General features: G+C 38.5%; 1 protein-coding gene across 1 annotated transcript in view; it reads right to left on the bottom strand.

Moving 5' to 3' along the window:
* ppp2r3a (protein phosphatase 2, regulatory subunit B'', alpha) overlaps positions 1-23,076 on the bottom strand; it is a 38,294-nt gene extending 15,218 nt beyond the window's left edge. The window contains exon 1 of the mRNA XM_066708903.1: positions 20,560-23,076. Within this exon, the coding sequence (XP_066565000.1) occupies positions 20,560-22,611 (2,052 nt within the window). The 5' untranslated portion in view covers positions 22,612-23,076. The remainder of the gene's footprint in view (positions 1-20,559) is intronic.
* Between the last annotated feature and the right edge of the window lie 1,095 nt (positions 23,077-24,171).

The raw sequence follows: 24,171 nt of genomic DNA on the forward strand, positions 1-24,171 counted from the left end.
TTAAAGAGGTCTCCTTAATCATCATATTGGAAGTAGATCAAAAGAAAGACAGAAAAAAGAAAGAAAAGCCTTGGCTGATCCGCTCCTCTTTAAAAGGTATGGTGCCACCTCCTTTGCCACCTGCGCCACACACTCAAAAGACACGGGAGACACTTTAGACCCAAAATGCTTCCCAGGTCCAGGAGTCAAAAGCCTCTTTACGTGAAAAATGCCTAGTGTTTTCCCTTCTCATACAGCCACCGGAGTGTCCATGCATTGTATTGTGACTGCCAGGCCCACAGAGCCCCTGAATCCAGATATCCAAACAATCTACCCCCTCAGCCACTGGCTCCCTGTGCCTCCCTGTAACGCTCCACTCCGAAACATGACCCACAGTGCGATCTGACTCCTGGAAGCTTTGCAGCAAACAAACTGTCCAGAACAGGAGGTTGAACAGGAGAGGGGAAGGGTGTGGGGGGGTAAGTGTGTGTGTATATCTGTGTTGCATTGTGGGAAAGGAAGCATCCCTTACCAGCTAAAGTTAGACACAACCCAGATGAAGTGGAACATACTGACTATTGTGAATTTGTTTACTTCCAGCTCCTGATGCATGAAACGCTTGGTTAGGGAATTTACCTGAGAACACACAGTTGCCACGTCCCAAGGAACCAAGACAAAGGCTAAACAGATAAGCTGGTGCAATGAAAAGCATCTAAACAAAAGGGATCATGTAGGTTACGTAAGACATTAAATGCTAGTTAAAGTTAAAGAAAACACTTCCACTGATAATATTATTTAAGAAATCTTACTTAAGACTATGGATCTGATATAATCCCAACAACAGTGATAGCATAAGAAGAACACACAGGAAAATAAGTAGGGAGAGGTCAATAAGGTAGCATGGCTGTGTGGGAAGGGAATTTTGACTGGACTCCAGATAGACACGAGTGTATAATTATGCCCACTACTTTGGCACTTAAACATGAGTGGCTGTTTTCCTCTGAGCACATGGAATTCTGGGAAACAAGGAAGTGTGCTGGGTGGTGTCCATCAGTCCCCAGCATTAGTGTAGATTTTGAAGCTCTACCGGTATTTTTTGTTTTGCTTCTGCTGAAAGTTACACATTTACTTATAATATGATGTCAATTGGGAGGTCACAAGCCAGGCACACCACTTACATTCCCCGACAATCTGAGAATTATGTTACCCTTCTGTCAAGTTCTTAAAATGTATGCCCATCCAACAACTGCCAGAGAAAAGTTATATAACAGCTTCTATTTCATTTCAGGCGATTTTCCACGTGTATTTTTAGTTTTGTTAGAATTCATTGATAAGTGTTCTCAAATAATCTTAACAGCATGATAATAAGATCATGAGAGCCATATTCAAGTTCAAAATAGCTGTATTTCTCTCAAGCTTAATATTATTAGCCTGCAACGAAAAAAAAGCCCAAATTAGAACGGTCATTTCAGAGCATGACAGAAGCACTCTAAATGTTTTTAGTGACATGAGCTTGTGCTAAAGAGCATGTATTTTCACACTTGGAATTATTAGGAAAAGGGACCAGCTCAGCATGCTCAACATAACTAGTACCAGCATTATTTCTACTTTACACAGAATGAACCACAAAACACCAATCCACCCGTTTTTATAAAAATACAGTACAGCGCCATCTAGTGCTTCATTGCAGGTATTGTCAAGAAATGCAAAATCTCCGTGAAGGAAACTTTAGCAAGTGCATGGAAGGACCCAAATACAACACCATTTATTATGAGTTAAGACTTAGCAGCCCTTACTAGAACAACACAATGAAATATGAAGGGGAAATTAGAACTCGGCTGATACATTACTCTTGGATATTCTGAACTAATGTTTTAGGCGTAAATAGAGTTTTTAGGTAGTTCCCAAAACATAAATATGCTACAGGAGATGATGGGTTTTTGGACTACCTCACCCCCTTTACCCCATCTGTATAAATAACTCCCACCCAGCCCTCTAGCTCAGCCCTCTTGACATTTCAGCTGCACACTGCAATCCCATAATTCCTTGCCCTTTTCAGGCAGCTGTTTGGAGAATATCAAACGCATCAAGATTCCAAAGTGTTCTGCCCAGACATTAAGAATGATATAGCCTGCTATCAGTTTCTGCAGAACAGAACACAAACCATAAACCAAAAGTATTTATATAAAATGCATTGTGTTATTGAGTTCTGTATCATATTCTTTTCCCCATCATCAGTATGGACAGATAAAGACTTTAGGCTACAATTATGATACCTGACATATAACACTTTTAAAATAATGATCTAGAATTTCCTTTCAGGCAAATTATCCTTTTAAAGCCTCTTTGAGTGCGTTTGTGCATAAATCAAGCCTGTTGTTTTGAGGATTTTCAAGTACAACGCACAAATGGAGGACAGGTTAACTTTACAGAGGACATCACTTCAAAGCTGTATCGGTGGTCATGAGTTCTTAAAGAGAAGCCAAAGTATCTGGCACATTTTGAATGTTTATATTCCAATCTGTCTGAAAGCAGTTAACATCTGTTTCTACATCCCAATTATTTTACACAGTGCTTTCAATCACACATAAAGCAAGACGACCCATCTCGGAAGTCTTCCGATCTTCACCATAAAAAGTAATATTGCCTCACGCAAAATGAAATAACATCTGTGCCTGAATGAGTTATTAATAGGTCTGCCATGCATACTGTTCTCTCTGTGTGGCCTTTGCACTCTTAACATTTGAAGAAGTGTTTGAAAGGGCTCAGAGTAAAACAGTGGGTTTAACAATGATGGATTTAGGCCTTTATGCCTCTGCTTTGTGATAGATTGATCCTAATTAATACAGCTTTAGCTTAAGGGCCTTCTAAAGACTATTCTTCTTTAGCCTCTAAACCAAACTTGATTAGGTGCATTTCAAGTAAATGCATGAACTTGAACAAATCAGTCATAGAGATGATCTAATTACTCTCCGGAAAATTGCTTCTATTCATAAAACAGGATAGATTTTTTTTTGTGTTGTTCATTTCTTACTTTGATATATATGCTTAATGGCTATTGATCATTATTTCAGCATATATCCTTGCATAATTGTCTAAAAAACATTTAACAAGTAAATTGAGTTAAAATGTGGATTTAACTGATTTTCTGTTCAGACAGATGTGACTATACTTTTTCAATTAATGCCAGATAGGCAACCCATTGGAATAATTCAAAATGTAGTCCTTTTTGCTACTCAGTTGAAGAAGAACAGAGGCTACTGGGTCAAAGAAAAAAATGCTAAAGCAAAAGGGATTACATTTGAAGTGGCTGATGCTATTGCTAAAATATTGCTGCCATGAGGCTTGGGGCAGGGGAAAGAAGCCAATAAATGTCCAACCAAATCCTGCATCACTACATCTGTCAATGAAGACTAACTTGAAGCTTATTACTGGTAAAAAAGAATAATAAGAAGATATCTTCCTTCTGTAGATGGAGAAAAACGTGAACTGTTACAGAACAATACACAGAATGAGTTAACTCACTCTGTTACCATATAAAAATGCGAAACACTGATAAGCTAAAAAAACTCAAATTAAAAACTCAGATAATAATTTATTCATCTTAGACATGACTTTTCACCTGAGCTATAGGAACGTTGGATGAATTAATTAACTTGCTTAGGGCAGCAGTGTGGATTAGTGGTCAAGGGTCTGGACTCCAGAGTGGAGGTTTATGGGTTTAATCCCAGGTGGGGGACACTGCAGTAGTACCATTGAGTAAGGTACTGTACCTAGATTGCTCCAGTAACATCCATTCATTCTGAAGAAGGTTCTTGTCCAGATCTCCTCTCATTGGAAGGCTTGACAGGATAACAAGGAGGTTTTGTCTGAATGGACACTGTTGTTACCAGGTTCTTCTTTTACACACACTGCCCTGTTACATTTCCAAATAAAGTTTTCAAGTGCTGTACGGTCTTTGCCTCATACCACGTAGCTTATTTGAAGGGTTCCGCTTTCAACAAGAGCAATGCGGTCATTGATGCCTTCCGTGCATCACTGGCACTGTTCACTTTGCCCTCGATGGATTTCTGAGAAAACCTTCCAGTTCCTTTCAGAGAGAACGAACCTGAAATTCACATGAGCCTCACACCGCTGTTCATTGTATACCCAATACCCTTACATAAAAGATAAAAGGGATCAAGGTCAGTTATATTATCAGCCTTCCTGCGTAGAAGTACTGTAGCCCCCAGATGAAGACTTTACCTAACTATCTTTCTCAAATGATCTGTGCATGTTTCTCTATACTGGAGGAAAATGTGATTTTAGCTCCTACCTACCACTTCTTTAAGATCAGGGTCTGAAAGTGGATTCCCACTTGTGATCAATCAAACCTGCCACACAGCCTGTGCATAGGCCAGGCAAAGCACAAGTGATGGTTTACCAAGGGCATCAGCCAACACAAGCAGCAGAGAGGTTGTTTTGTTTAAGGAGCTTTTCTTGGTGGTGCTGGCACAACTGAAATACTGTGAATCAGGAAAAGACCTCCAATCAGCAAGAAAGGAAATTGTATTTAACTATTGCTTCTGCACTGAGTGGTAACATAGCTCATTACATATATTTATTGAAAGACAGGGAGGGAGAGAGAGAGAGAGAGGGGGGGGGTGGTATGGGGGGCAAAGGCAAATATCAGGTATCTATTATTGAGACAGCTCATATTTACTCCCACATTCTTCATCTGTTATACTGCTGACTTTAATAAGCACTCACACAGGCTTCATTACCACCATAGCAATGGCTGAAATCATTTGATGGCAGCTGTTGTGTGTATTAATAGGAGACAGGTCACACACACAGCAATCCCATTGGCTTCATTCTTTCCAACTGGGCCAATTCCCCATTGAAGTGACCAATAACGATTCCAGCAGGGGTGGGTTTTACAGAAGCAAAACTGAAATTAATAAGTAAATAAGTTGGTAAATAAATAAAATCTTTCTTGAATCCACCAGGACTTTCAGAAAACAAAACAAAAGCCATTGAATCCAGTGCACCATCACAGGCACACATCTAAGTGCTCGTCAACACACACACAAGACCAACAAACCTGCCACACCAAATGACCAGCCTCCCAATGCAGGACTAATACACTCTACTGAATTCAGAAAGGGATTGCATGACCATAATTTGCTCATACAGAATGAGCCCAATTCCATACAGGTATTGACTGGGACCTCACAATAGTGATCCATTATCTCCCACGCACCAGGACTTCGTCGTACCTCCAGATTCAGCCAGTGTCTAATGTCAATCCAGGGCTTTTTCTTTTTGCAATGCCAACAAGAAGCCTTCCACCTCCTGGTGATGCATTTGGTATCCTATAAATCAAGTGTTAATTACAGCTTCGAAAGCTGAAATTCAACTCTAAACAGCTGTTATTTAAGACCAATCCTTTTTAGATTTTTGCTCATTATGTAGCAAGAGAAAGCTGTACATCGAGCCTGTATTAAAACTATAAAGTTGTATTTTAATTTAGGGCACTGGTTCTCAGTCCTGGTCCTGGGGAAGCCCTGCCGTGATGGTTTTTGTTCCAATCGAGCTCTCAATTACTAACTTGGACCCTCAATTGAACCAATTTGACTTTTTAAATTGTGAAGCTTATAAAAAGTTGAAGATTTCAAGCTCCATTTACGGTTTAATACTCAACATGAAATGTTTTACTTTCTACAATAATTTAAGATCACATATTAGTCAAATGATTACTTAAATTAGGGTTCAAATGAAGTAATTAAATAATTGAGAGCTCATTTGGAACAGAAAAACAGCTGGGGCAGGGGGTCCCCAGGACCAGGGTTAAGAATCACTGATGATAACTTTATCTTGTCTGACTGGTTAGTTCTGGTGATTTTAGTTGTAAAGGTGAAAAAAATAATAATACAAAAAATATGTTTTTGGAAGGAACCTAAATATGCGAGACTCTTTCCAATGTTGCAGTGGGATTTAAAGTGCAAGGCTAGGTGGTGCAGGAAAGCCTCAGTTCTGTCACTGTGCTGTATGCCTTGGATGTGATGGCATGATGGTGATAGCTGTTAATGCATTGCTCACCCTTTGTTCACCAGAAATGACTTTGCATACAAAGAGACAAATTATATATTTTAATTAGACTACATTTATTAGATTTACATTAGAACTTTATGACCCATGAGTGATTGATCATACCAATCATGAGTGATGAAATTGTTTTTCAATGCAAGAAGCGGAGACTGACACACCGTGGCAAACTTTAGACACATCTCTAGTCTTGGACTGTGTGCTGTTCTTATGCGATGGCTTTTGCAGAGCTGGGTACTGGTGCAATACTGTGGAGGAGTAGATCATGTTGCCACGAAAAAAAAAAAAAAAACATGTAAGGGGGCCGGACGGCAAATTAACATGGCGCTGGGGAATTCGCTAGGCTGGCTGGGGAGTGTAAGATTCCCCTCACTTTTCAGACACAGCACAGATGAGCACCGACCGTCTGAGATCCCACACTGTAGGATCCATTAGCGCTGCAGGCATATTGACCAGCAGGGAGTAAAGGTGTTGAGGTGCTGTCCTCCTAATAAATGAGTTGGGTATTAACTGTCCTGCTCGGCAGTTGTGTGGAACTTTGTGTCAGCATTGCTCAGCTCAGTGATAGTTGCAAATATACTGCTGCAACCCGGCCTCCACAAAATAGAGGAACACTCTACAGTTGCAGGTGAGGGTTGAACAAAATATATAAATCCCCATCAAAATTGGTAGAAAGTTTTTTCCTCACTAATTAACAATTTTTGCTACTGTGTGCATTTCTAGGCTACTTCCTTGACCAGTTTTGGTTTTTGAAATTGTGTAGTGAAAGATGTTCTAGACTATTGTATGATAGAAAGAGATCAAATATCTTAGACTTACTCAAACCAGGCAAAGGCCAGACAATGGATGCACTGATCATTCCAGCTAGAACTGTTAAGAGAAGATCAGTGCAGCTGCAGAAGCACCTGTTATAATCTGGGTGCATTGCCCTGTAAAATGATCTTCGAGATAAAGCTTCTTATTTGTAGTTTATTTCTGAAGCAGGCTCTGGGCAGATTTTGGAAACCTTAACTGATCTTTCAATCCAGAAATGTTATAAATAGACACACAAAATGTCACCAACATAGCAATGATGTTGTCTTACCTGAATAGACAAAAATAATATGTGTGGTGAGGCTTTAATTTTATTATTTTTCTTTTATTAATTTGAACAGCAATTTAAAATGGTTTAAAAAAATATACGTGGTCACAGGTTAGTTGTTTAAAGTAAAATTAGTTTCTGTGTTAATTTTAGGATGCTGCCTTAAATATAGATTCCCCTTTGGATGAAATTAAACCCTGCTCAATCATGACCACATCCAAATGCCTGTTCACTGCGGTGATTATGTGATGTAAACTATGTGTTGAAATTCAAGTTAGCCACCAGCAGTGGGCTTCTTTCTGACTGTAGGCAATATTATTTGTATAACACATCTACCTACAATCACAGATAAAGGTTTTCAAGTTTAAAACAAATCACCCATGTAGTTCTTTCCAATCCTTAGAAAAGATACAATGATACAACACAGCAAAAATAAATATTGTGCACTCTTTAACTTCACCTGCCCTACACCTTTTTCCAGGATATTTGTTGTTCCCCATTATAGGAAAACGCAGAAACACACAATAGTATTTGTCCAATATCTTCAAGTTCTCTCCCCACGAGTGTCTATCACAGGCTGATCACCGTTCAAGTATCCACCAAGAACTATGCTTGGTTCTGCAATATAAGTTATTAGAATTACAGTTTTATAATACCTGGTTACCTAGGAACTGAGTACATAATGATGTTATGGAATAATGTTAGAGAAACCTACTGAAATGGAACATGTCAAAGCCTATATTTCTTCTTAAAGAAATTAATTAAAAGGTTTTCAGTTCTTACAGTGGTCTCTCAACTAGAACTCATATATGCATCTACCCCTGCTAGCTGGGCACCTTTGCTGCCATTTTCCCTCCTACACAGTGCTGCAGGAATAGTCTTGCGCTGACCCCTCTCCTATGTCTTAAATCAAACATGGTTTTCTGTAGACAACGATGTGTGGTTTGGTCTGTAGCTTTTTCCTGCACACTATCCACTTCTCACTCTGGGATACAAACCTGACAATGGCTGACTGAGCCTATTAGTCATGTCCATCTTTTGGTATTTTCACTTCATGTTAAGGGGACCTAGCAGGCAGCACCAAAAAACTCACTTGCATGTCATGATGTATAGTAGTAATGCCACTGATACAGTAATGTCATGGACCACTAGATGGAGACAAAAACCTTTCAGCTGACATGTACACCTGTGAATCCATGTGTGCACTGGCAAAGGAAGCCCTCAATGTCAACAGACAGACATGAGAAAACTATACCTTGGCTTTTTAATTGTTTTAACTCTGTGAAAGAAATGTGAAAGCTTGAAACCAGTTTAGAGACACTTGTTATGGAAAAGGCTTTGTTCATGAGGTCCTGACATTGTGTGGCGCTGAAATGAACCCTTCCTTTGCAAAGATTGAACCACATTTGTCTTCTAGAAATGATAATGCATTAACTGAACCATGTAGACTCAGACATATGTGTAAGTTCATTGTAATTTTAGTTTAATCATTTTAAAATATCACTTCTGCTGTCATCAATAAATACAATCTACAGCCAGCAGAGGGAGCAGTAAAAAATGCTCATAACAATGAACAAATTAGTAGACTAATGTTTAATAACTAGGTCACATTATTTGTTCACACTAGGTTTTTCTTTTTCTCCACAGGGAAATTAGCTTTTTCAAGGCTATGAAAACAGTCCATAGAAACGTACAGCCTATCTGGTGTATTTAAAGAATTTGAGTTATAAGCATGGCAACAATCCTATTTCAAGACCATGAGTCACGATAAACAATATGTAATAACCCCACATCAAGATGTTTTTTTTTCATCATGACTCACACCTCATTCCCCTTTGATCTTTGTGAATATTAAACCTGCACTACACACAGATATTTGATCTCTTTTTATCATACAATAGTCTAGAACATCTTTCACTACACAATTTCAAAACTGGTCAAGGAAGTAGCCTACATACAATGCCTCACCAAAACTCAGCAACTCACACTGCATCTGTAGATCCTATGTATATCCTCTGTCTTTCAACTTTGCTAACGGCTATTTCCAGAATTACTTGACAACAACCACTACAGAAAATCAGAGCTCTTTGATCTGCTTCGTGCACTTGTGTATTTTTCTCCCCTTGTTTTGTTGTTCGAGAGTTCTGGACGTGATGTGGTTTGCCAACACTACAGCTTTCACAGTACTTGAGTGTCAAGTTGTAACTTATTAAACTGGGTTTGTGCTGTATCCTGCAAAGCATCGGTTACCGAGGAACTGATTTAATGCAGTGTGATGTTGATTGTGCTTTATTTCTCTGGATGTTATACCTAAACTAGTTTTCCAAACATGTGGTTAGCCCAGGCTTTAGCCATACAATGACAGACACAGATTGCCAATTCATGTTTTTACAGATTTATTTAATATATTAGCTTCCTAATAGTATATTAGCTTCGCAAAAGACACTGTCTTTTCCTTTTCTGAATTTACTGCAACTGACCCTTCATTTTAGCATAAGCACTACATTCCATAATTCCCAAAAGAAAACCAACACCTATAGTTAGAAGGGGGGAAAGTCAGAGTTCCAGCTGAGCTTGGATTGGCGAAGTGGACACAATTCAGACTGCTGGTCCATAATACCCAGACAAACTTGAAGTTTCTAAAATCACTATGGTCACACAGTCCAAGAGATTTGTTTCTACAGTGAACAAACAACATGTGGAGGTGAAAAGACAGACTACGGAGTCCATCTTGGTTCAAAAGATAAATAATCATAATAATAAAGATTCAATTAATTGAATATTGCAAACTATAATTTAGCTACTTATTCCACAATACATAAATGTGAACTTTTAAATTATACACAGCTGCATAAACCCTTTTAGTCAATGCATTAATTTAGTCTTCAAGGACCAGATTTCTCTTAATTTAATGAGTGACATGCTTAATAATGTTCCCATTCAGTGGAAATTGGTGATTTCCAGTTATCTAATTGATTGGAGGTTCTCCAAGAAAAGGATTGGATGATTGAGGATGATGCAATCTCTGTAGTATTGTGCCAAACTGTGCCCTAGTGAGAATTACAAGGCAGGTTCAGGCATTCATTGGAGTGACCTTCAGGGTATAAATCTGAACTTAATAGAGAGATTTAGGTCAATATTAAATTACATGAATCACAAAATGATGCAAGTTATTAAAAAAAATACATAAAAAGATTTACAATTTATTGCCCGAGTAGATTGTACTACGTGGGGAACCTTAGTTGTACTTCTCCACTTTATAGCAAACATATGCTACTCCTGCTAGACCCTTCCCACAGAGATGTTGAGGTCACTGTGGCCAGGAACTACACTGACTCACAGTTTTTTTTTAGGATACCCATAGATTCCTGAAGAATGCAACCAATATATATATATATATATATATATATATATATATATATATATATGTTTGAGTCAAATGGTGTTGATGGAAATAAAAACAAAACCAAGTACAGGAAGTTGTGATACACTGCTTTCCAACTAGAGGGACATACTTTCCAATATGAGATAAAAGGATTTGCATTTATTAAACATACTAGGGATTATGCAGTGCAGTTATAGTCACAGAATTCATATTGATTTAACACAAAAATTACACAAAAAAATACAACAATAACATAGGGTCTCTGGGATACAGGTGGAATATAAAAACAGGAGGATATTTTTCACACAGTTGTAGGAGTCTGGAACAAACTATCAGTTTAAGTTGTTGAAGATGGCACTCTGGGATCATTCCAAAAATGGCCGGATAAGATTCTGGGATCAATTAGATACTTAGAAAAATGGGTCGAATAGCCTTATCTTGTTAGTAAGCTTGCTAGTGACTTTAAGGAAGACAACAAATCCTGAACATATTTCTTAAAGAGAGGCTTTGAGGATGAAATGTGATCTTTTGGACACCAGAGGGCAGGGTTTATCTCTAGACTTGCACACATCATTTTCAGCTTGGATTCTGGAGCACAAAGGTACACCTGACACTTTGTCTTCGCCTGGGAAAGACCTTTTGAATTTGAATGTTTGGAGTGGACTGAAATAGCGAAGCCCAGTCAGGTCTGAAAACACTCAAACCCATTCCGTGTTCTTTTGATAGCATAACTGTATATTGCCATCTGAATATTTACAAAGACAGAGGGATTGCCAGTAGGTCACTGACAAAACCTAGAATGTCAATGTTGTTTTTTTCCCTTAAAGGTTTTGCATTGTATTAGGAACCACATAGGAACCAGGGGGTCAGAGACTGGCACAGTTTTTCTAGCAGGAAGGTTTCCAACTTAGTCATAGTTGTGTGCCATATCATTACCGATCTCATTTTGTTGAAATGCAATTACAGCCGAAAAACAATAGATTGCTGATTGAATTACTGCTGTGCTACAATGTCCTGAAATTGCAGTTTGCTTGCTACACACACCAGCCAGACACACTTAGCTGGGTAGCTCTATGTTATAGAACATGTTATGGAACATTAAACTCTCATGCATATCTTTATAGGCTATAATATTTCCCATTTTATATATAATAACTTATATATAATTATACATAAAATGAGAAGTGCTGCAGCTTACAAAGGCATGCATGAGAGTTTAATGTTCCAGAACATGCACGTGTACAGCACAAGAGTTTGACATGAGGTCTACTGACTGGGATAGTAACACCCAATTTGTATGCAAAGCTAAATTTAAATCAACGAAGGAAAACCTGTGCAAGCTCATAATTTAAGCAATTAAATATCTATAACTGTGGATTTTGCTCAGCCTGAGTGTTACAGTAGTTTGGCATCAAAAAGCTCAATTAAGTAACAGTCAAAATCGTGTTTTTTTTTTTTTTTTTTTATTGTGGATCCAAATCCAAACATGACCGGAGGCTCCTGGGAAAATCTGCAACGATTGGAAAAATACGTAAGTACAGTATTAACATCGTGCCTAAAACCTAGACCATTATAACCATCAAACAGCTGTTCAAAGTCCTCAGAATTAGCCTCCTCTGAACACTTTGTAACCATTTTCAGACTTTGCGGCTTCATTTCTAGCTACTCAAATGTTCTCATTAGTTAGTTACACCCATGAGAAAATAAATCAAATCTACGGCTTAATTTCTTTAAACACACGAATTTTCTTTTTTTTTTTTTTCCATTTTCCACCTGTGTGTCAAAATAAGGACAAGACATTCAACCAGACTGCCACAAAATCCAGTTTTTATTAGCCTTCACGTACAAGAAACCTCACCCACTGGCTGCCATTGCCTTACATGTATTGTGGAAACACCACAGCTCATCAGATATGCATTTTTTAAACATGCCACAACGCTCTAAAATTTTGATGACTTTTTCAGATGAGGGGGTCATGAGCTGGCCAGACAGAGCCCATTAAAATCCTGCTCAGTTAACAGTGACAGAGCACTGCATGGTGCAAAGTGCATATGGTTATTGTATTTTTCACTTTAAGCACAAGTTCTTGTGGTGGTGATGTGGAAATGCTGTAGTAGAGAAATGTAAAGGGGGTTTTAATCTCTCTCTTTTAAAATCTTCTTTATTTTTTATTTTTTTCAGACAAGTGTTCCTCATTTAATCTGTATATCTGGGGACAGGATATATGCAGCTGAATCGCAGAAAAATTATGAGCTATTGTCACAGAATTTTACTTTAATTTTTTCTTACAATAAACACACAACGTCTTTGTAATGGCTACAAGTAGATATATTCCATTACATAATCTGATACATTCATTTTAATAGAGTGTGGCTAGAGTAGCTCATCAAAATAGGTTTCCCTCCTCTGGTTAAGATCTGTGTATATATTTTAAATGAAAAATAAATCAAAAGATGAGTTTTAGATTTCTTAAATGTTAATCAGTTATTGAAAGGATGTAGCTACTTTAGTTAATATGTATAATTACTTCAAATTTTTCAAACCGTGATGATGGAATGATGGAAAAACAGACTGAAGCATTAATAATTCCCAAAATAGATATAATTCCCAGAAGGTGTCAGAATTGGCTTTACACCAATCTCTCTTCAATGACCTCCATATTGGCCATCATTAACTATATAATGACTCTCTCAGTGGGATGCACCTTTAGGTTCCTGGAGATTTACAAGGATGGTCATTAATCAGAGCAGGCTGCAGGTGTCTATGGGAAATGAAATATCTCTCTTTTGGGCTGTCAAACATAATTCAAAATATATTGTGCACAAAACACACAAACCATTGAATTTCTACCAGCCAACATTTGGAAAGCAGCTTGCCAAAATAAGACCCATGTGGCTCGCTAAAATCTCCACACAAAGTATAGCATGATAAAGTGAAACAGACTTCACTGGGCTGATTGGTTAGTACATCACAGACATTCAGCTTTTACAATGCTCCCCTCACACTAACAAACATCTACATTTACAAGCGTAAAGTATACCAAAATGCTAAAGAGCTCAAACACAAAGGGGGGTGAGATATTGTGGTCTGTGATGTAACACTGCAGTCACAGACCTGTAATAAGATGAATGCTTTTACTTTTAATGTTGCATTCTGCTGCATGATACATAACAAAATGGAACATTCAAAAGAATGTTGAAAATAGTAGGCATTTATTCATACAAAGAAATGTTGGCATTTAAAGGGGTACTATTATGCTCTATCAAAGCTGACTATGAATCCTACAAGAAAGACTGGAATGAAATGTTGGGACCTATTAGCATCTGTCAATCAAGAAAGAAAGATATACAGCTTGGCCCATCTTTTTTTTTTCCAGTGCATAAGGCCAGACCATATCTCTATCTGGGGATTAGAGGACTGCCATTGTATGTACTAGATACTAGATAACTCTATGTTCAGAGTATGGACTCCAAACTCTACACTGTTTCCAAAGAAATGGAGTTGATCAACGGCAAAGCAATGTCTGGGGCACTGCTAATGATCGCATTTAAGTGCTGGGAAAATGCTCTTCTTCAAGATCCCTTGCTGTAGGCTTCAGACATCTGCTCTAGACATTAGTCCACTTTCATGGGATACATATATTTTATTTTAATACTGTTCTGGATATCATCCTCTTGCCATTAGTTATTTCTTAGTATTTTCTGCACCCATTATTATTTTTTTTGTATTGGTAACCCTTTGTAAATAGCAACAGTACCCAGAATGTGTTGTGGGGGGTTTCCTTCTAGCTCTTGGCTGGAGGTTTGGTGTGATTTCATTTCCTTTCGGAGTGAGACTGCACTCTGGATGATGTAATCCTCTGTTGACCCAGAATAAACAATTCTGTCTGAGGAAGAGCATTCAGACTGCACAGTCCCCGCCTCCACCCAATCGACCTACAGTGCCCCCCCCAGGTGCACTGAGGTCCAACTGGTGATGAATTCATTGCTGCCATATTTTTTCTGATCAGAGCGTAATAAATGTGATGCTGAATAGTAGGATATACAGTGCATCTACCAATCTCTCCTTTATGTTGGAAGGGCTTAATTTAAATTTGTGTTTTTACACAATTTAGATCCTAGCTTTCATTAATTAATTCCTGAAGCTAGGCTGGTGAACAATACACTTCTGTCAATTTGTACTACTGTAGAAGGTCAAAGGATATGCTCACTGTAAATTATCTCATTCGCTTTGAAGAGTTAAATATATTAACCATAATAGAGAAGTAAACAAAAGTGTTGAATGTATATTATTCTGCAAACTTTAAAATAATTTTAAATAAGGGCAGGGCTCCTGAGGTGCTTGTCTGGGCAAAACCTCCCGTTGCCTGATGAGCAGAGTCAATTAAAAAGTGACAGTTCTAAATTAGGGACAGTCTAGAAGCCAGCAGTCAGAAATGAAGTTGAAGTTATCATTTGCTGGATCTAAAGATGCATAAACAGTGGGTTAGAAAACATATATTGCTATTTCATACTAAAACTGAAAAATGAACATAACACTATTGTAGCAGTTGTGACTCTTTCAGTGAGTAATGTCCCCACCAGGACTAAGCAAGCTACACTGTAGAAGATGAAAATCATTTAACGATTCAAGTGTCTACACTTGAATCTGTCTTTCTCAACTTCTCAACCACTATTTGCTTTCATGTTAAATCTAAAATGCATCTTAATGCTTTTGATTGCAATCCTTATAATCTTTCCTACCCCAGAAGGGCCTTGGCCTCTGCTTTCTTTCCCTCTGTGTATAAAACTGGGGTCCAGGTGATTTATGTTAGCAGCAGTACTTCTACATCCAAGCTTTGGGACTCTCCGTCACCATAGAAATTAATGGGCCTCCCTGACAGGTGCAGAAAGGACGTATTGCCTTGTCAGCAGCACAGGTCTTGGTCTCACAGGCCTCAAAGCCAGGAGGTGGTCTTTGGGGAGAGGCCCACAGCTAATTTCAATATGAGGCTGCAAATGTCCCCTGTAGAATCATATTTTATCTGCAGAAATATATAAATATATGTGTTGCTGTCCAGCTTTCAATTACAAGGCTTATCCATCTACAAAGCAGTGTTTTTTCTGTAAAGTCATATAAATTGCACAGGGCTACAACAGTGCCTGAAGGTAAAAGAGGTAATGACCAGCAGGAAATGAACTAAGGACCTCACACTCATAACTGTGACAGTTATTGTTCTCACTTATTTATTTCCTTTTCCATGATATTGTATTTATGTGAGCTTTCTTTGACATGCACAGAATTCTGACAGTGAGGAAAAAAGATTAACATTAAATTAAAACAACCCAAAATGAAAAAAATCAACAAAACAATCAAAATGTGTTTAGCTGCATGCCTTTTTTAAAGCCCTGTTTAAAAACAAGAGAATGGCAACTTGTGTAATCTTATAGATCATTGTCTACCAAACCACATAAGTGAGAAAGTCTCAGTCCTATATTTGCGTTTCATGTACACGGTGTACACAGTGTGTGAGCCCCGGAAAGGGACAGTGCGTCAGTGATGTCCTCCATTTCTGAGCTGACCTGTGTAGGTCAAAGTGATCAGACGTGATATTAACACATACCCTCTACCCATAAGCCACTGTGAACTGTAATTGAGCCTGCGCTGCAGCAAACCTTTTAAATCCCAGGCAACAGTAGTGTCAGCACTTTGGGAAAATATTGTATATTATTCTTCTATTAATGGAGATGGAGAACTGATTTTAAGGTAGGACAGTCCCAGTATCGTTTGCTCAATTACAGAGTAAACAATTGCTGGCTAAACTGTCTAAAACTGTGGTCCTGCATCAGTTTGGTAACCCTCAGAGGGGGGATGCTGGAACCCTTCAACGAGATTTATACACAGGTCTGTGTGCTTCAGCTATGTGCCAGAAAGGGCACATTTACATTTTATATTATGCTCTGATCAACAAGAAAGGGGATTAAAACACAGGCTGCTTGGTGAGTTTGGAATTACAGTAAATGCCTTGCAGCACAGTGGAATCAATAAAGTAGGGAAGCATAGCTGCAACGAACAAGAAATTCAGCTGTTCTTCATTTACCTCCGATCCCTAGCATCTTGTAAATAACCCCCAATGATGATGCAGAGGAATCACATGAACATGACAGTATATCAAGGCCTTGTTTGCTACAAAGATTAACGGGTTATGTATAATTAGAGAAGGTGGGCAGCACTCTTGGCTGCTAGCTCCTATTTGCATAGTTTCAGAATGCCAGCTGGGATCAAGTTATAGAAAGCTATTCCTGAACTTAGCAGTGACCCCCACAACATAGCCAGTTACTTTTTCAGTGTGGCGACAGAGAGTCTCTAGCGGAATGCCATAGTAGATGGAGTAAACAGATTTAGGTTGCCCTCTAACACCTTTGTCTATGGCTGGCAAGAGAAAAAGTATAGCACAACAACGCTGTTAACACTTACAGTTCTCATGATCTCTTGCCTTGGCTCCAACCTTCAACACACCATAAAGAGGGCTGCTTTGACATAACTTCCTCAAAATAAAACAAAAAGCAATCTGCCTAGACTAGACTTTACACACCAGGGGGACATATATGCCAAATACTTAACTTAAAAGAAAGGTACTACAATTCGTAATTACTTACAGTCTCAAGCAGCGGGAAACTTGACCCAAGGTTGGCAAAATATGTTGCCTATATCCTCCCGTTGCATTAACAATGAACTGCACACCTGCTATGCTTAACTTGGAGTTGGAGTAATCAAAATGTAAGTTACAGCAGACTTTGTTCATTCACAGCTCATAGCAAGTCATTCCCATATCGGCTAAGAAAAGTCTGAAGTAATTAATAACACACATCTGCTTCCCCTCGGGCTACTCGCACATCTTGCAATGGGAAGGAAAAAAAAACTAAAACAAAAAAATCCATGTGTTGCAAATGTGTGAAGTTAGAGTTTCCGCGATAAGAAGACTTGCTGCCCACTAAACCCTCGGATGTGGATTATTTTATTCGTACATCTCTCAATCACCCCCACTGCACATACCCCTCCCAGGGCCCCCCTCCCCCACCACCACCAACCCCGGGGCCTGTCCATTTGGAGCCAACTACATATCTATCCTCAAGGTGTTTAGATTAGGCCATACCTATTGCAAAGCACAGATGCCTCCGTGTCAGGTTTTCATCTACAGAGCCAAATTGGATTAGAAAACAAAACTTGAAAACAAAACCCCACCAACTACGAAGTATGGTTGTCATTGAAGGGCTTCCGTTGCTGACAGATACCATCTCAGCATCATAAATAGCACAAGACAGACAGCTAAGAGGTGTCCGCTTACACACCCGATAAACAAACAAGTCCTGATTTTTATCAGGTGGTGGGAGAAGGAATGGGAGCTGGATTAATGTTTGGGAGGACAGAACTCTGAGTTTTTAGGACAAACCAGAAGATATATAGAAAGATGTATGACAAGGGCCCTTAGAGATGTTCTATAGTCCTATGTTGTGAGGTGGGCTCTGTAATCTGAGTAGTAAAGTGTTGAATCAAATGACTAGAATGTCAGTTGCAGTTTCACCACTTACCCAGAGTAGATTATACACTCTGCAGAATACAGAAGCAAGTTTGCCCTAGCAACAAGTGTTTCCTCATAGTTTAAAGTGACCCAGAATAAATCAATCCAGCAAGCACCAAAATATTTTCTTCTTAAAGCTCTATAACTATACAGAAATACATATACATTTTTTAATTTAGTGGTTGAAAATATCACAACATTCTCATTAGACTGGAGTTAGGCTGGAGAAGAAAGGATAAAGGATAAATTAAAGTTATACCTAGTGTGTAGTTATACTCCAAAGCTCAGTGCTACCAAAAATTGTTCTGCAATTTGCAAGCTCTCTCAGGTCAAGTGTTACATCTCAGATATATTGATATCCTTAAGTATTATAGAAATGTTCTACACTGAGATGAGACATTCTGATTTATATGGATAGAGTGACGCTGTGTGTCCACATACTATAAATGGGATAAGAGACAAGGAAAATACCTTCTACAGGTCTATTCCCAATAAAATAATAAGAGATCCAATAATCAGAACCATACTAGTACAAATATTTTTTTATAATAAGTGTCTGTGATACCAATGTAAAATGTTACCATCATAATAGTAATTGAACTTTGTATTGATTATACTACTGCACTTTTGTAAGGCTTGTGTAAACTGTAAGTCGCACTAGATAAAGGCATCTGCCAAGAAATAAACAATAATAATAATAATAATAATTATTATTATTATTATTATTATTATTTTTATTATTATTATTATAAATAAGCATTTACAATGAATTGAAAGAACTAATCAGTTTTTAAAAATCTTTAAAAACATTGGCAATAAATCTGTGACTTGGCCATTGTTCCTGAGTATTTGTTTTTCACCATTTTCCCATAAGACACTATTTATATCATCATAAAATTTGCAGAATTTCTTAAATTCTTTACTGTTGACTGTTTTGTGTGTGTGTGTGTGTGTGTGCGTGCGCACAACAAATAGGTTTCATTAAAATGGTGAGGAGAGTCAATTAAAATTCTTTTGATGGGAAGTAAAGTTTAATAACTAGCCCAAACAAGGATAGCATTAAGTTTAAGTCAGGAGAAAACATTGAATTAATTAAATAGGGTGAATAAGATTTTTTTTTTATGGAGTTTAATTTTATTTTACAATTTAGGATAATTTCCAGATTTCTTCAAGGGAATTAACATGCATATCTTTAGTTTTTATACATTCCTTTTTTGTTAAGATTTCTCCATGGCTTATTTTCACTTGATTAAAAAATATTGCTAAGCTGAAGCAATATAAAAGGGTTTCTGTTTCCAATGGAGTTAGAAAATATATTTATCTTAATAATAATAATAATAATAATAATAATAATAATAATAATAATAATAATAATAAGTTCAAATGATCTTGCAAATACAAAGAAACGTAAAGACATTCCTTGACCTAAGAAAACAATTATTAATGTTGCAATTACTGTCAGATCAGGCTGGCTAACTCAGCTCTCATTTTTATTGAGTCACAACACAAAGCTTGTTACCTATTGTAAGTAACATCAAGTGGTTGATGTGCATGAAGTTTTGGAAGAATGATTTTTTTTCAGCTTTTGAAGCTCTATTTCCCCATTGCTGTTTTGGAATTTTCTAAAAGCAACCAAAACATGTTGGATACTTTGTAATAATATGTGAAAAGCATGGGATCAGAGCCTATGATTAACCTACAGTTTATTACTATTATTATTATTTTATCCCCGTACAAAGTAATTCCTAATATCTGATATGCTTACATAATATTATAGGTGTCTTATCTATAACCACCATCAACGACTTGGCTAATAACTTCTACCTGTTCTCTTTCAAGTGGTTTTGGAATCCATACTTAAATTGAAAATCTGGCCACAAATTACAGGTGTTACTTTAACAGCCCAAACCCCACACCTGCCAAAAGGAGAATCCATGGCTGCAAAGTCTATAAACTGAAAATCATGATGCCTGCTTCCATCACAGAGTACTAATTAAACTGGTTGTTCCATCTAATTCCATTTCATGTTGTGGCTCAATAGATGAAAAAATGACTTTGCTGCCTCGTTGACATTAGCAGCCTAGCAGCCTGTGACTAATGTTTTTAAAGACCCATTAGCACCAGGCTCAGATTACTTACAGCAATTTCTGCTTCAAACAAGTGTATTACCTTAGCTATTTTAACATAAAATGTTCTCTGCAAATAAGAACATAATACATTTTCGATTATTTTTGGGCGTCAAGTTATAAGCTGCATAAAAAGGGCAGGCATCCCTCTAAATAGAACATATCAAGGAAGATCACTTTCTATAATGGGAGAGTACAGAAGCTGCACGCATCAGTTAAGCCCACAACTACTTTAAAAGCCCTTCCCAAACTTTTTCCAAGGCCTTGTTGCATGTACATAGAGGGCTTGCTTATTTAAACATCTCCCTTTCATTTTGTAATGAACAGTTTTTTTACTCACCCTGATGACCTCTGGAGTCTGCTGAATTAACAGAGAGGAGCCAGGGTCTCTCATAGCGGCAGGGACGCAGGCTGGGTGTAATGCCTGTTCGGATTTAGCTGTGGTCGCCAGCGTCTCTTGGAGAAGTCGCATCACTTCCCGCTCTCTAGACTGTGTTCCCCTGCCTGTTCCACTTTCCACCAGTTCCTGAGCAAAGCTCTCAATGCTTTCCAAGATACGAAGCAGAAGGGCCCCATCCTCCTCCTCGTTTGGGCTGCTACCATGCCTGCTTGTGTCCTTCTTGACCATGAGTGAGGAGGTGGCTTCCAGAGCAGGATGGCTTTTGGTTCCTGAGCTAAAGGTCAAGCACTGTTGGCTGCAGTTCTTGGGCTCTTGGCTCCTGCCTTTCACGGATGGCTCTTGCTCTATGTTTTTGGAAAGGCACTCCAAATCCATTAGCAATTTGTCAATGTCATCCTCATGGCTGCTCTGCCCTGATGCTTGGAAAGTCCTGGGCTCTGTAGTCATATTCTTAGGTGGGTTGTATGTCTTGCTGGCTCCTTGCAACACATAAGGCTCCATCTTTGGCTTAAATGCAGTCACATTCTTAACACCAGCTGTACTGCTTTCTACAACAGTGCTTGGTTTTTTAGGGAACTGTCTTACCTCCATGAACCCCAGACTGAATTTCCCTTCCCCTCTGAGTTCCTTGTCCAGCACTTTGCCAATATCAGGATCCTCCTCTATATACAATGCTTCCATAGATTCCTTGCATATGCTGTCATTGCTGCTAGACAGTAACGAGTTTGTAGAGGAATAGCTGTCGGAGCGGTTGACTGTAATGACTTGAGGTAGGCTAGTGGAACTATTAGTAGCAGGTGTGGCATTCTGCTGGGTGTTGTTCGCCGTTGAAGATGGCAGGCTGGAAAGGCTTTGGACTGATTTCACATTGTTTGCTGGGTCCCGAGGGGCTTCCTGGGATTCCAACAGAGAGGAAGGAGGTAGAGTTTTGGTTAAAGGAGGGGAATGGACTATATCTTCATACCTGGGGGGCTGCTCGTTCCCAAATATAGGAGAAAATGGACTTTGCTGAAGTCCATGCAAGCTGCTCACCAATTCAGCCAGGTCGCTGTGTTCTGCCCGGCCAGGCTGCCCATGCTCAAACTCGAAAGGCAGTTTCTTAAGGTAGCTGGAAAGTCTGGCCATGACGTTCCTGTATATAATTTCAGGGTTAGTGGTGGAATCGTCACTATCGCCCCCCATGGATTTCCGTTTGATGCACTGCTTGATAATGTCAGTGCACTTTTTGAGGTCTTCGGAGCACTTGAGCAGGATGTCCAGGCAGGCTTTGATGTCCTCACCCGAGGCATTACTGTCCGCTTTGGTCTTTTCCAAGATCCTGGCAATCAGGTTCTCCTCGGTCAAGCTATTCAGGTACAGTGTTGCAACATTGTTGATATTTTGCTCCAGTGAACTACTGCGGCTCAACTTGTGCTCCTCCATGACCGACTTCTGCAGCAGGCTGAAAGGTGGGCAGTTCTCATCATTCCCAAAGTGCCCATATATGATATCCAGATCAGTGGACCTTCTGCTGAAGGACTCTGGTCGTACTTTCCTTCCTTTCCTGAAAGTAACATGACTTGAAGAATACTTTATCTTTTCAAAAGAGAACTCCTTGATCTTTCCACTGGCTAAATTGATAGCCTCTCCTGTAATGTCTTTAAGGCTGGTGGAGCTCTGAATGGATAATCCCTTTTTGACCCTGGGAGCACCTGGAAGAACTTGGTGATAATCCTCACTTGTAGCTCCAGGGTTAACACAGCTATTTTCAACAGCTGAAAATGTATTGCCAATATCCTGGGCACTTGAAGGACGGGTACAGGAATCGGAAGCGATAGGGGCTTCCAGCAGCTCTGAGCAGGTGCTACGATGGGCCACTGTACACTCAATTCCGTGTTTAAGGACCTGACAGGGTCCGTTACAGTAATGGACAGTGTGCTGGAAACGACGGTCTATCACAACACTGTTGTAACAATTAACAGTGCTCACTATAATGCGATATGTGGCGGCCATAGTATAAGTCTACTTTCAATCCACTTCAGATCTTCAGGTAACACAGCCTTTAAATGTGGTGACACTAGAGGTACTCCAGAAATTAGTTGTTAAAAAATCATTGTAATAAAGAAAAAAAAAAAATCAGCCCCACTAACTATTAACATAAATATTCAAAAAGATTAGGAACAATGTTTAAGTAAACAATTACCAAAAAAACAAGAGAAGTTAAAAGCCTTTTGGGCCCTAAAATGTTTTTAGTTTTTTTTTAGGTTGCAACTGTGGCCATTTGCATACACAGAATTCAACTAGTTAAGTTTACATGCCATTCATTAGGACATACTCCACAATTAGTGAATACTTATGCTGTTCACTATTGTAACAGTGCTATCCATTTCTTAAAACTGGTATCAGTGGCCTAATGATAGGCCTGTTTGCAGCTCCAAAGGACATCACACTTTCAATGGCAGAAGCCTTGAGGCATTAATATATATATATATATATATATATATATATATATATATATAGAGAGAGAGAGAGAGAGAGAGAGAGAGAGAGAGAGAGATTTTAGTTTTTTTTTCCACTTTTCCAGTCAGGAAGGATCGCCTGCCGTGTCACAGATGCCTTAATGTGCTTTCCAGATGTTGTGAAAATCCTTTTCTCAGGCTTGTTTCAGCATGTGTCTGTAGACAAAGAGGAACAACCTGTAATGAGAAAGAAAAGATAGAACAAGATTGGAAAAATTGCAATACAGCAGACTTGTTTAATTTTATTTGACACACCAATAGAAGAGACTTTTGAACGAAGATGTAAAAGTAAACTTTTCATCTGGTTCGTTTTGCACCACAGGGAACATCCTGTCTAAATGAACCCCAAATAGCCCACAGCAACACATATGTGTTGTAGTGCTTTGTAAGACCCCCCCGAAAACCTTGCAAAAACCATGGAATAACAAAACAAAATGAAACAAAGCTAAAATTAAAGCTGTATAGACCTAATTGTAATCTAAGTAATCTAACTGAACAAATAAAAGCCCTGTCAATAATAACTGACCATTTCTATATTGTACAAACACCCACTCAAGTAAAAGTCTTTCACTTGAAATGCTTTTAAAAAAAGAGAGAAGCTAGGAAGGAACTTGAACAATCTTCTAACAATTATACAATAACAATATAAGTATAGAATACAATAGAATAAAACTAAAAAAGTGTGCTGTGCATGGAAGTGAAAAAATGTGAAAATAAATATTTATAATATTAGAAGCATAGGCCTGTTCCCAATATGAATATTTACCAAGTGTGAAATCTTGGTCTTATTCAACAAGACGCATCAGCTTCAAGACTCCAGTGCCATTACAATGTATCCCATATGACAACTGATACAAGTGTAACGAGAGGAAGTGAAAGCACACAGAAGCACTGCATTGTAGGTCTATGATACACAAACCAGCAGGAGAAGTGAGAATTCTTGGAAGCTTCTGTGATTGCTTTTGGCATGGAATGGCAGCATCATGAAATCTTTAGCTAGCCCTTTGACATTAGTAAAAACACAGTTATAAATCAATATTTTGTGCAATGATTT

This window comes from Amia ocellicauda, chromosome 7, assembly GCF_036373705.1.
Source record: "Amia ocellicauda isolate fAmiCal2 chromosome 7, fAmiCal2.hap1, whole genome shotgun sequence".
Taxonomy (NCBI): Eukaryota; Metazoa; Chordata; class Actinopteri; order Amiiformes; family Amiidae; genus Amia; species Amia ocellicauda.